Source organism: Anabrus simplex, chromosome 6 (genome assembly GCF_040414725.1).
Source record: "Anabrus simplex isolate iqAnaSimp1 chromosome 6, ASM4041472v1, whole genome shotgun sequence".
NCBI lineage: Eukaryota > Metazoa > Arthropoda > Insecta > Orthoptera > Tettigoniidae > Anabrus > Anabrus simplex.
The window spans coordinates 96,028,267-96,042,444 of record NC_090270.1 but is presented as its reverse complement, the minus strand read 5'-3'; the positions used below and the strand labels follow the sequence as shown (position 1 = coordinate 96,042,444).

Below are 14,178 nucleotides of genomic sequence, written 5' to 3'. Positions count from 1 at the left end.
AGTAGTAGTAGTAGTAGTAGTAGTAGTCATTAGTCATGACTTGTAACATTAGTTGAATTACACACCCCACTAAATTGTTACGAAAACTGCAAGAAAGAAGGGTGGCTCACATTTCAAGGTTAAAATGACGTCTTCTATAATGGCCCTATACCTGAATTTGCCCGTTTATTCACATGCAGTGTATCTTTCCTTGCACAATGTCCGCTCACTATTATTTCAGCGGTTAGGTAGTGGAACAGTGTATATTGTGATGCCTACTATTGGTTAACACAGGCAGATAGAAATAAGAGAGAGCTTTGTAGTGTGGGTAGACTATATCGATGTATCCTAAAGATCCCCTGCACCGCATCATCACTTCCGTCCTGGACGAAGTTGGCTTTTAGATCAACACTCCTGAATCGGATAAGCCAGGCATACTTAAGATACATCGGCCACGTACCCAAAACAAACAGCATGGGGAAGCTAATTATAGAGGGCAAACTCAATGGCAAGAGGCCCAGAGGAAGAATCTCAGCCAGATAGATGGGCCAGCTGCAGACCCTATTGGAGCCATTTCTCCAGGAGTCGATCCACATCGCAACAGACCGGCATACTTGGAAGGATATCATCAAGGGAAGTTACTCCATGAAATGTCAAGGGCAAAGCATCGAGAATTGATTGATAATTTTAACGTAATTTGAATTCGCAAACATGGATGGATTTAAGCAAGTCTGATCTGTATCACGATTCAACATACTTAGAAATGTCCCGGGATCTCCCTGTAATTCGGGAGATTTTCACCGTAGTGTAAAAATGTAAGCGAATTATGCTATTATAATAAAAAGCGAACCTCTTATGTTTATGCTGATTTTATTGCACGCCCAATGAGCGGGCTAGCTGACACTTGGCTACTGCATTGACTGCATTTTACCTTGTCACAGCCTAAAAGTCCGGAACCTACGGAACGATACTTCCTTTACGATCTGAACTTTTCTAGGAATCAAACAGTCTCCACGTTTCTGGAACACACATCTTTTCTGCTGTGAGAAAGAGGTATTCTGAACTTTTCAACTTGCGCTGAACAAGGACCTGGCTGTACTTCGTGACTCTACCTGGCTTACTTTCCCCGGAATTATCTCATTAATTATATCAAATGTCAGGTATGCTCAGCTATAACTTTTCAGTAAGCAGAATCTGTTTCTTGTAGGGAATATGCTTTTTTAAATTTAAGATTATTGGTTACGAGGTTTTGATTGGTTGATCTTACGCCACTTTATAATAATTGGCGTAAATAACCATTATGGATATAAGTTTTCCTGATAATATCACTTGATGTTAAAGGACTGTATTATCAAGTTAATCGGGAAATCTCTATGTAGCTTACACCACTGTATTTATGCATCACTTCAAACCACAACCTTACACTACGCGCCACTTGACCTACTTTAAGAAATTTACATAATTTCATGTCCTGGACGGATGAGTATAGATGGATTTTTGACAGAGGAAGGCTGGCTTATCTGGCACCAGAATGTTTCTCAAGACTTCAAAACAGTTGTTCAAGCGAGTCAACCTGCGTGTTATAAATAGTACACGTCCAAGATATCATAACTGTATTATGCCACGCTTCTTCTACTTTGTTCTTCACAAATCATTTCGTGCGACGAGTTCCTGAATCTCGAAGGGAAGCATTGTTAGTAGAATGTCTTCATCTAAACTATGATGAAGAGGCCAGGCGCCTTTAAAATTATATTTATTTGAAAACCAAAAATCCAAAGGACGGGGTATTGTACATCAGACGGTGATTCCTATCACTCGGAGCAGTAAAAATGAAATGGCGTATGGCCTTTAGTGCCAGAAGTGTCCGAGGATATGTTCGGCTCGCTAGGTGCAGGCCTTTTGATTTGACTCCCGTAGGCGACCTGCGCGTCGTGTTGAGGATGAAATGATAATGAAGACAACACATACACCCAGCCCCAGTGCCATCGAAATTAACCAATGATAGTTAAAATTCCCCACCCTGCCGGGAATCGAATCTGGGACCCCTGTGACCAAAGGCCAGCACGCTAACCATTTAGCCATGGAGCCGGACACAGTAGTGACAATGGCAAGACTTTTCTACCTGCGCCCTGTAGGCTATTTCCACAATCCTCTGCAGCTGATTTGTTGATGCAAGACCAAACACTTCTGAATAATATACTGTTTTGAGTATATTCTTTTATTTACGGCGAAATTGTTTGCAAACTTGCCGGGCTGAGTGGCTCAGACGGTTGAGGCGCTGGCCTTCTGACCCTAACTTGACAGGTTCGATCCTGGCTGTCCGGTGGTATTTGAAGGTGCTCAAATACGTCAGCCTCGTGTCGGTAGATTAACTGGCACGTAAAAAGAACTCTTGCGGGACTAAATTCCGGCACCTCGGCGTCTCCGAAAACCGTAAAAGTAGTTATTGGAACGTAAAGCAAATAACATTAAATTAATTATTGTTTGAAAACTGCCCATAACTTTCCAATTCTCTTGTTGAAGGTACGTTTGGAGCATTTTTAAAATTTTCTCTCCTAATTCCTTGCTTCTTCTTTACCACGGAGTATTTTGGCATAATGGCATTTTTTATAAGGTTTTTCGTTAGCAGCTTGTAGTACACAATACGAACCAGATATTGTGTGTCACTTTTAACAATATCAACGCCGTTGTGCCTTCTCGACCTCGAAGTTGGTTGGGCTCCTCCTGAAACGAGTGCGTGTCATTTGATTGGAGCAGGATTACGGAAAGTGTCAACAGTTTTTTCTATTCTCACTCATTTATTATTATTATTTTTTACAGTGCACTTGACATCGGAGATTCTCACTAGTAAAGTTTGGAACGATTTGAAATGATTGCGAGGGCTGTGAATTATTACCATCTTCTGTGTGCTGACCAATAACATTGTATGTGGTAGGTGGGCATTGTTCCGGACTATACTACAGAGACCACACTTCTGACTTAGATTCTGTGGTTACACTTTTAGAATGAATTTTCAAGAGTTCTTATCATTGGTGAGTCAGAGGGTTAACGAGTATGGTATTACAATATTTTTTTCACGAAACCTAATGACACGTGTCATATACTAAAACACACATAAAATATTCGATTATGAATTATCTTTTTACCATATTGAAATCTATGCAAATACTCTTCCAATTATCACCAATTAAAAGAAAGGATCTTAGAATAAATTCTGACAGGGAATTTTTAATGAGAGGAAAGTTAAATATGCGATTAGTACACATTGAAATAATAAACAGGAAATTCTAGTATTCCATCACACAGTGTTGATATGGGAAAGGAAAGAAAATATCGGTATTTAAGAATATATAGACAACATTAACAGCATATTTAGTTCTGTTATGGAAATTTACGTGGTGACCGAAACAACTGATTCTCAGACAGCCAAGGAGCTAATATTCGTTGTTTCAAAACAAATCGGTTAGAGGGCACTTTATAAATTAATGTTTGCAATCTTGACAATCGCCTTTAATTCCTAGCAGGGCCAAGAATAAGCTAAACTTGCTAACTGAACTCGTAAGCAGATTTTAAATGAGGGTCTGCCTTACAAGGGCTGCATTCGGCTAGAAACAGCCACACGAAATTATTATTTTACTGGAAAATATAATGAAATTACTGTATTATTAAAACACAAACCATGGCGCAACAGCCCCGAGAGGCCATGGCCTACCAAGTGACCGCTGCTCAGCCCGAAGGCCTGCAGGTTATGAGGTATCGTGTGGTCAGGACAACGAATCCTCTCGGTCGTAATTCTTGGCTTCCTAGACAAACCTGAAATATACCGAGCCAACTGGCTACGTTGTACGGACTGCGTTGCTGAAAGCTTGCCTTCGAGATATGGTGAGTTCGGAGCCCATCACTGGCAGCTATGCATATGATTTTTTGCGGTTTTCCATGTTCATAGCAGATTGTACTTTAATTAAGGTCAAGCTGGCTTTCTTCTCAGTCCTTGCTCTTCCCTATCTCATCGTTGCCGAAAACCTATCTGCGTTAGTACGACGTTAAACCACTCGAAACAAATAAATACAACTTTCCTAACGGGTACCTTACGTTTAGAATGAACACAAAATGTCCTTTTCGGTTCGAAATCAAAAGATAGCATATAAAATGTAATGCATGATAATATCGACCGTAGGATCAAATCTCTGCACCAGATAACTCGGCATTCGTTATTTGTATTAATCTATCACAACCTAAAGCTTTGTGTTGAAAGAGTGAGTTCAGTTTATTAAAATCATTACCAAGAAGAAGAAAAGTGTGTCAAATGGTGCATTGTCCAAAGATAGAAAGGAATACACTTGACCTTCGAAATATGAGGGTCAAGACAAGCAGACACACAGTGTTAATTCCTGGAAAGGACTTACAGAACCGCTCAAGAATCTACTCGGGTGTCACTTCTCATTTTAACAATCGCTTCTGATTAGACCTAACAAATAGGGGCTGTTTTTAAATCTCTTGTACCCCTTCACAGAAAAATTGTTTCATGCGATCATTTCACACTTTGAATAATTATACCTACATACTGTAATTGTTTCAGACGATGTTAATGAGTCTGAGGTTTTGGTAGGGTACTCACCACGTGTCGCCCGCCCAACGCCCGCTGTGGCGTGCCCAGCCAGTGGTCCTGGTCTCGTGTGGTGGCCTGCACGAGGAGAAATGAACACTCACTCACTTCAGACGAAGGGAGAGCTGGAGAAAGTGTTTCCTCTCTCTCCACTTTCTCTTTCTCAGTTCCCATGCACGATCACCTCCCCCCCTCATCGAGATACTTGTATCAGCCCAGATGGTGCCGTTATCGACACGGTTCGTTGTTTATGTCCAGCTTCAATTCCTTCAACTTTAGACCCTGCAGACAACTATAACCTACTTAACCTATAAAACGCTGGTCAAGGGCTAACAGCTAGCACCGCCTCGCGTGGCCCGTCCCACCACTTGACGAAATATTGTTGTTAATCATAGGCCTCTGCCTGCTGTCATTTCTTGATGGATGCAGTACTTTTGCATCCATCTCTTGGCACAGGCCAGAGTAAAGTGTAGCTTCCACCGAAGTCCCAGTCAACATCCATGGCTGTGACAATATGGAAGTTGCTGGGGTATGGGTAGTGCTGAGTAATGACATTCGGAGCACGACTAGTGCATCTGAGTGTTATGAAAGGTGCTGCTCATAGGGTCAGTCGTGCTGCAATAGTACTTTCTGACCCAGTGAGGAAAGCAATGGCAAACTACCTCACTCCTCATCTTGCCTAGTACGCCTCATTTTGGTGCTGCCATTGGTTTTTGGGGTTTCCTTATAACCGCATAACCTTTGGTGGTGCTATTTGAGGATCCAACCAGCCTATGGGCTGATGACCTAACAGACAGACAATCATAGGCCTCTAAGTGGCTTGTCCGGCTATTTAGCCGAATGGTGGCGTTGAGTCCTGCATTTCAGAGAGTCCAGGGTTCGATTATCGACTGGGCCGATGTATTTACCCAAGTCTGGTTAATTCCTCTAGCTCGGAGACTGGGTGTTTCTGGTGTTTGTACTTGTCTCAATACACACCTCTTAAAATACTCACAACACATCACACTACGAACCATCACAGTGACACGCAATAGTGAATACAGCCATCCACATAGAATTTGGTGCCAGAAAGGGCATTCGGCCGTAAAACAGGGTCAAGTCGAAATGTGCGGTACAGTTCGCATTCATGAATTCACTAGGGTGAGAAAAGAGGAGAAAGTTGAAGAAAAATGAAAGTGGCTTGGAATAGTGATCAGCAGTCCTGGGACTTGGCCCGTCCGAAGTCTTATTTCATAACATGTGTTTGCAACGGGGATAATAATCTCATTTTGTCCCTTAAATCTTCAACGATCCCCTCCAACTGTCTCCACGTGTGTATTAATTGGTTCTAGCTGGGGCTGTACTTCGAAGCCAACACTGTGGTTTAGGGGTACGAGTAGCGTGTATTTCTTGGGTTCGATTCCCACTTCCCCTAGGGGTTCTTAATTTGAGAGTGTGGGTTGTCGGCAGTGGGACCTCTAGTTGGGTTTGACATTATTTCCATTCACTTGTGCCAGGCTTCTCACTTTCAACTTTCCTATCCGACCTTCTTTGGCCAACTCATGTTCTCTTCCGACTCCGTTGGTATTCTATTCTTTGTGAGGCCCAGGGTGTGTCTTTCATTTTCACGTCCCTCATGGCCCTTCACCAACACCTTCACTCTTCGAAGGTTCGAACCTATTCTAACTTCCTTTGTCATGCCAAAGTGTTGTCCCGCAGGAGTTCTTTTAGCGTACCGATAAATCTACCGACACAAGCCTGGCATGTTTGAACACCTTCAAATACCACCAGACAGAGCCTGAATCGAACCTGCCAAGTTGGGTTCAGAAGGCCAGAGCTCTACCATCTGAGCCACTCAGCCCGGCATTTTTTAATTAGACTATAGTACTACAATTTTGTGTTTGGATATTGGCAACACTGATGCTAACTCTTACACTATGGTAGTGGCTGACAAATGGATGATCGTGAAGCATGAAGTTAACAGTGAGAAGAGAGATCCTGAAAGAAAGAAAAAAGAAGAAAAAACTCTGTCTGACCTCTGCTTTGTTCAGCATAAATTTCACTTACTGTCAATGAGATTTGAAACCGAGACAGGGCGAGTGAAAGGCCGACATATGGCCGTCTGAGAGACTCACTGCATTTCTCTACAGGACCTACGTAGGGCTACTTAATTCTTTACGTGCTATTTGCGAAATATCCCAGACAGTATGATGAAGTACGTGAAAGAAATAGGAGCTTCTTACCTTCCTATCTCCTTCCGATTATCGGACCTTGCAGTACGATTGGTCTTTTCCATCTCTAGAATAAAATAAAATTAGATTCTAACTGTATAAATGTAGGCCTAAGTACAAAAACATGCCACTTTACGAGACTGTTAAGCTTGTGCCCTCCAATTTAACCTTGAATCCTAACCATAAAGATGTGACTTCCAATAATAATAATAATAATAATAATAATAATAATAATAATAATAATAATAATAATAATAATAATAATAATACGTTTTGCTATTTGTTTAACGTCGCACTAACACATCGAAGGTTTTCGGCTACGGAAGGATGGGAAAGGGCTAGGATTGAGAAGGTAGCAACCGTGTCCTTAATTAAGGGAGAGCCCCAGCATTTGCCTAATGTGAAAATGAGAAATCACGGGAAACCATCTTCAAGACTGCCGACAGTGGGATTCTAACCCACTATGTCCCGAATGCAAGCTCACAGCTGCGCGATCATAACCGCACGGCCACATCGCTTGGTGGTAGGTCTAATAATAATAATAATAATAATAATAATAATAATAATAATAATAATAATAATAATAATAATAATAATAATCATAATCATAATCATAATAATAATAATAATATGCCTCAGCTACCGTGTGCAGGCATATTGATTTGACGTCATTTAGGTGTAATTTTGTCGAATACACAGCAAATATTTCACCAGAGATATTCCACATGCCGATATCGTATGAATATATCCGTTTACAATAAATTCTTGACACGGTAGATAACTTGGCGGTAAACCTGTGTGTGTCTTGAAGGTGGGAGCCGTAGCGGAAGCGAGAAAGAAAGTGAAACGGAAAAGAGAAGCAGCACTTTCTTCACTTCGCGAACATTTCAAGAGTTGCAAGGCCACTCATTTACTGGTAGTCTCACGTTATTATTTTAGCGAGACTAGTGTACAGTACACTCCCGATATGTCCGTAACTGTAAATCAAGAGAGAGTTGGCTAAAGTACGGCTACTTTGTCATGTTGAAACAGTTTTGCGATAATGACTTGGTAGTTGGTAGTTTCTTGGGAAATACTAGCCTATTTTTCTCTTTCCGGACTTTGGAAGATGAATTGTAGCTTGAACACCAGCTGGTGTTCCCTGTAATTGGTTTGGTCTACAAAGGAAATAATGGAATGCTCTTATCAATATTTGGACCAATCACGTAATCTGTGCTAAATCCCTTCGTAAGCGGGGCAAAATTGTGTCTACCCAGTGCTCCACGCGGACTATTCAGCACATTGTATACGAATGCAAGACGAACCGGTTCCTTGGCCGAATGGTCAGCATACTGGCCTTCGGTTTAGACGGCACCGGCTTCGATACCCGAGCGGGCCGAGGATTTTAACTTCACACGTTCAATTCGTCTGTCTCGAAGTCTGGGTATTTATTTACGTCTTAATACATTAATGCATGGTTCATGTTTATGGGTTACTGTAGTCACGTCCTAGTTCGTGAACCATGGGCAACGGCTGAGTGGCCTAGTAAGTTGTCCTGAGAGTCGGGATACCAGTTGCTATGGAATGGGAGTGGGCATCTCGGACATATTCTGAGTCATGCCCCTCCTTGTGCTCAGGCGGCTAGGACTATACAATTCACCGGTGGTTCATAACCCGTCAGAGGAGAGATCCTCACTTGGACTAAGTGCAGGTAGGGTAGCATCCCGCTTCATGAATTTATCGAGCTCAGAACATTTTAGGCAAGCCTCGGACCTATGGGAGTAATGGAGTCCCACTCCCATTTGACAGGCGAGGGACTCCTTGGAAACAACTTGGCGAACGAAATGGAATTCGATGGGGAGCTTATGAAAGAGAGAAAGTAGAACTGGCTGAGTCAGCAAAGAGGATGCATCTGGGTGTGCTAGGAGTAAGTGCTATTCGGGTAAGGGGAGATAATGAGGAAGAGATTATAAAGTGTACTTGAAGGGTGTTAGAAAGGGAAGGGCAGAGTCTGGGGTAGGGCTCTTTATCAGGAATACCATTGCACGCAACATAGTTTCTGTTAGGCACGTAAATGAGCGAATGATGTGGGTAGATTTGTCAGTTGGAGGAATTAGGACAAGAATTGTGTCCGTGTATTCACAATGTGAGGGTGCAGATGAGGATGAAGTTCACAAGTTTTATGAAGCATTGAGTGACATCGTGGTCAGGGTCAACAGCAAGGATAGAATAGTGCTAATGGGCGATTTCAATGCAAGAGTTGGGAATAGAACTGAAGGATACGAAAGGGTGATTGGTAAATGTGGGGAAGATATGGAAGCTAATGGGAATGGGAAGCGTTTGAAGAACTTCTGTGCTAGTATGGGTTTAGCTGTTACGAATACATTCTTCAAGCATAAGGCTATTCACCGCTACACATGGGCGGCTAGGGGTACCAGATCCATAATATATCTTAACCGACTTCGAATTCAGGAAATCTGTTAGGAATGTACGAGTTTTTCGCGGATTTTTCGATGATACAGACCACTATCTGATCTGTAGTGAACTAAGTATATCTAGGCCTAGGGTAGAGAAAGTGAAATCTGTCTGCAAACGAATAAGGGTAGAAAATCTCCAGGACGAGGAAATTAGACAGAAATACATGAATATGATTAGTGAGAAGTTTCGAACAGTAGACAGTAAGCAGGTTCAGGATATAGAAAGTGTATGGGTGGCATACAGGGATGCTGTAGTAGAAACAGGAAGGGAATGCCTAGGAACAACTGTGTGTAAAGATGGGAAAAGGCGAACATCTTGGTGGAATGATGAAGTGAGAGCAGCCTGTAAACGTAAAAAGAAAGCTTATCAGAAATGGCTCCAAACAAGGGCCGAGGCAGACAGGGATTTGTATGTAGATGAATGAAACAGAGCGAAACAAATAGTTGTTGAATCCAAAAAGAAGTCATGGGAAGATTTTGGTAATAACCTGGAAAGGCTAGGTCAAGCAGCAGAGAAACCTTTCTGGACAGTAATAAAGAATCTTAGGAAGGGAGGGAAAAAGGAAATGAACAGTGTTTTGAGTAATTCAGGTGAACTCATAATAGATGCCAGGGAATCACTGGAGAGGTGGAGGGAATATTTTGAACATCTTCTCAAAGTAAAAGGAAATTATCCTGGTGGTGCTGCAAACAGCCAAGCTCATGGGGAGGAGAAAAATGATTTTGGTGAAATTCTGCTTGAGGAAGTGGAAAGGATGGTAAAAAAACCTCCATTGTCATAAGGCAGCAGGAATAGATGAAATTAGACCTGAAATGGTGAAGTATAGTGGGAAGGCAGGGATGAAATGGCTTCATAGAGTAGTAAAATTAGCGTGGAGTGTTGGTAAGGTACCTTCAGATTGGACAAAAGCCGTAATTGCACCTATCTATAAGCAAGGGAACAGAAAGGATTGCAACAACTGTCGAGATATCTCATTGATTAGTATACCAGGCAAAATATTCACTGGCATCTTGGAATGGAGGGTGCGATCAGTCATTGAGAGGAAGTTGGATGAAAACCAGTGTGGTTTCAGACCACAGAGAGGCTGTCAGGATCAGATTTTCAGTATGCGCCAGGTAACTGAAAAAAGCTACGAGAGGAATAGGCAGTTGTGTTTATGTTTCGTAGATCTAGAGAAAGCATTTGACAGGGTACCGAGGGAAAAGATCTTTACTATACTGGGGTACTATGGAATTAAAGGTAGATTATTAAAATCAATCAAAGGCATTTATGTTGACAATTGGGCTTCAGTGAGAATTGATGGTAGAATGAGTTCTTGGTTCAGGGTACTTACGGGGGTTAGACAAGGCTGTAATCTTTCACCTTAGCTGTTCGTAGTTTACATTTATCATCTACTGAAAGGTATAAAATGGCAGGGAGGGATTCACTTAGGTGGAAATGCAGTAAGCAGTTTGGCCTATGCTGACGACTTGGTCTTAATGGCAGATTGTGCCGAAAGCCTGCAGTCTAATCTCTTGGAACTTGAAAATAGGTGCAATGAGTATGGTATGAAAATTAGCCTCCCGAAGATTAAATTGATGTCAGTAGGTAAGAAATTCAACAGAATCGAATGTCAGATTGGTGATACAAAGCTAGAACAGGTCGATAATTTGAAGTATTTAGGTTGTGTGTTCGCCTAGGATGGTAATATAGTAAGTGAGATTGAATCAAGGTGTAGTAAAGCTAATGCAGTGAGCTCGCAGTTGCTGTCAGCAGTATTCTGTAAGAAGGAAGTCAGCTCCCAGACGAAACTACAGTATCTTTACATCGGTCTGTTTTCAGACCAACTTTGCTTTACGGGAGCGAAAGCTGGGTGGGCTCAGGATATCTTATCCATAAATTAGAAGTAACAGACATGAAAGTAGCAAGAATGATTGCTGGTACAAACAGGTGGGAACAGTGGCAGGAGGGTACTCGGAATGAGGAGATAAAGGCTAGTTTAGGAATGAACTCGATGGATGAAGCTGTACGCATAAACCGCCTTCGGTGGTGTGGTCATGTGAGGCGAATGGAGGAGGATAGGTTACCTAGGAGAATAATGTACTCTGCTATGGAGTGTAAGAGAAGTAGAAGGAGACCAAGACGACGATGGTTAGACTCGGTTTCTAACGATTTAAAGATAAGAGGTATAGAACTAAATGAGGCCACAACACTAGTTGCAAATCGAGGATTGTGGCGACGTTTAGTAAATTCACAGTGGCTTGCAGACTGAACGCTGAAAGGCATAACAGTCTATAATGATAATGTATGCATGTATGTTTGTTAATACATTTCTCTTCATCTACTGACAATACAACACACTGCCAACTAACACAGAAACACGCAATATTGAAAACATACCTCCAAATAGAGTTGGTGTCGGGAAGGACAACCCGCTGTAAATCTCGGTCAGAACCACATGAAGTGTCTACCCCAATAAACTGTTTTTTACAAGTTGTTTTACGTCGCACCGACACAGATAGGTCTTATAGCGGCGATGAGACAGGAAAGAGCTAGGAGTTCGACGGAAGTTGCCGTGGCCTTAAGGTACAATCCCAGCATTTGCATGGTGTGAAAATAGGAAACCACGGAAAACCAGGGCTGTTGACAGTGGGGTTCGAACCCACTATCTCCCGGATACTGGCCGCACTTAAATTATTGCAGCTATCGAGCTCGGTAATAAACTGGTAAAAAGGCAAGAAGAAGGGTACGAATGCAAGACGTATTCAATTTTCTGTTGGCAACCCCTGCAGCCCTATAGTGGATCAGTGCATTAGATCTGAGGCTATAAGCCCTCCTTGCAAACATTTGTAAATATTGCCATACGATAAAGATATTTGTTGTTTTAGATGTATCTTTTTGAACATTATTATTCATAGTAGCTGCGTGATAGTCTAATATAATTCCTAGCGTGTCTTCTAAAAATTCAAAAATTCCAGTATATATTGGGTAAACTAGTGCCTGAAAGAGAATTGTTTTGCACGTTTAACAGAGTTCAATTTCTGTGTACACAACGACAGTCTTCCTTTTCTATGCATACGGTTCAACTTTTAAAAGACATTGTGAGGAATGAAGTAAAGGAACGTGTTGAAGTATTAATTACTTACGGTACCCGTGCATATGAATGAATTTTAAGAAAGAGAATTCAATTATAAAATGCCGGTACGTATCACCAGTTGAATAGTCCGACTCCATGGCTAAATATTTAGCGTGCTGGCCTTTGGTCCAGAGGGTGTCGGGTTGCATTCCCGGCCGAGTCGGAGATTTTAACCTTAAATGGTTCATTCCTTTGTCTCGAGGACTGGGTGTTTGTGCTGTCCCTAACATCCCTGCATCTCACACACCACACATAACACTATCCTCCACCACAACAACACGCAGACACCTACACATGACAGGTGCCGCCCATCCTCATCGGAGGGTCTACCTTACAAGGGCTGCAGTCGGCTAGAAATAGTGGCACGAAATTATTGTTACCAGTTGAATGATCCGCGTTACGCAATAATAATATTAATAAACACATGAACTGGGCCAACATATTTTCACTAAGATGTATTAATTAATTTTTCCTTTATATTTACTATTTGTGTTACGTTAAGGGCGCACGCCTCTGTGGTGTAGTGGTTAGTGTGATTAGCTGCCACCCCCGAAGGCCCGGGTTTGATTCCAGGCTCTGCCACGAAATTTGAAAAGTGATACGAGGGCTGAACGTGGTCTACTCAGCCTCGGGAAGTCAACTGAGTAGAGGTGGCTTCGATTCCCACCTCAGCCATCCTGGAAGTGGTTTTCCGTGGTTTTCCACTTCTCCTCCAGGCAAATGCCGGGGTGGTACCTAACTCAAGGCCATGGCCGCTTCCTTCCCTCTTCCTTGCCTATCCCTTCCAATCTTCCCATCCCCCACAAGGCCCCTGTTCAGCATAGCAGGTGAGGCCGCCTGGGCGAGGTACTGGTCATACTCCCCAGTTGTATCCCCCGACCCGAAGTCCGAAGCTCCAGGACACTGCCATTAAGGCGGTAAAGGTGGGATCCCTCGCTGAGTCCGAGGGAAAAACCGACCCTGGAGGGCAAACAGATGAAGAAGAGTTACGTTAAGTGCCAGTACGTGTGCTTTGTCTAAAGCACATGCAGGGTCTACGTTATTCAGGGTGAACCTGAACTCCACCGACAAACTTTCGAAGGTTGTTCAGGGATACCGTCTGAGTATATTGGTAGAAAGGATTCCTGTTCTCCGGCGGCTCCTTACAGAGTAATTGCATTTCATGTGGTTTGTTGCCCCGGTTAGCTTCGTATCTGTACCGCATTGAACAATACCTGTAAAAGAACAGTTCTGCATTTCTTATTTACTGTGCTGTACAGTACACTACAGAACAGATTGAACACACTGTGATAAAAGTGTACGTGTTTCGCCTGAGGGCTGTTGCATTACTCTGTGTTGTGTATTGTACGTTTTGATTATTGCATTTTACAGGCTTTTTCACAGGTGTGAAGGTATTTTCGCCTCTGTGGTGTAGTGGTTAGTATGATTAGCTGCCATCCCCCGAGGCCCAGGTTCGAAATCTGAAAAGTGGTACGAGGTCCACTCAGCCTCGTGAAGTCAACTGAGTAGAGGGGGGTTCAATTCCCTCATCAGCCATCCTCGAAGTGGTTTTCCGTGGTTTCCCACTTCTCTTCCAGGCAAATGCCAGAGTGATACCTAATTTAAGGCCACGACACGCTTCCTTCCCTCTTCCTTGTCTATCCCTTCCAATCTTTCCCCCCCCCCCACACACACAACCTCTGTTCAGCATAGCCGGTGAGGCCGCCTGGGCGAGGTACTGGTCCTCCTCCCCAGTTGTATCTCCGACCCAACGTCTCACGCTCCAGGACACTGCCCTTGAGGCGATAAAGGTGGGATCACTCGCTGAGTCC

General features: G+C 42.8%; 1 protein-coding gene across 3 annotated transcripts in view; it reads right to left on the bottom strand.

Moving 5' to 3' along the window:
- LOC136875477 (clavesin-2) overlaps nt 1–14,178 on the bottom strand; it is a 241,549-nt gene that overhangs the window by 74,407 nt on the left and 152,964 nt on the right. Inside the window, exon 1 of one of the 3 annotated variants that reach the window (XM_067149021.2) lies at nt 4,598–4,763. The exons of the other annotated variants lie outside the window; for them this stretch is intronic. Within the exon in view, the coding sequence (XP_067005122.1) occupies nt 4,598–4,759 (162 nt within the window). The 5' untranslated portion in view covers nt 4,760–4,763. Of the gene's footprint in view, nt 1–4,597; nt 4,764–14,178 lie in introns of those variants that run through there. 3 annotated transcript variants of the gene reach the window in all.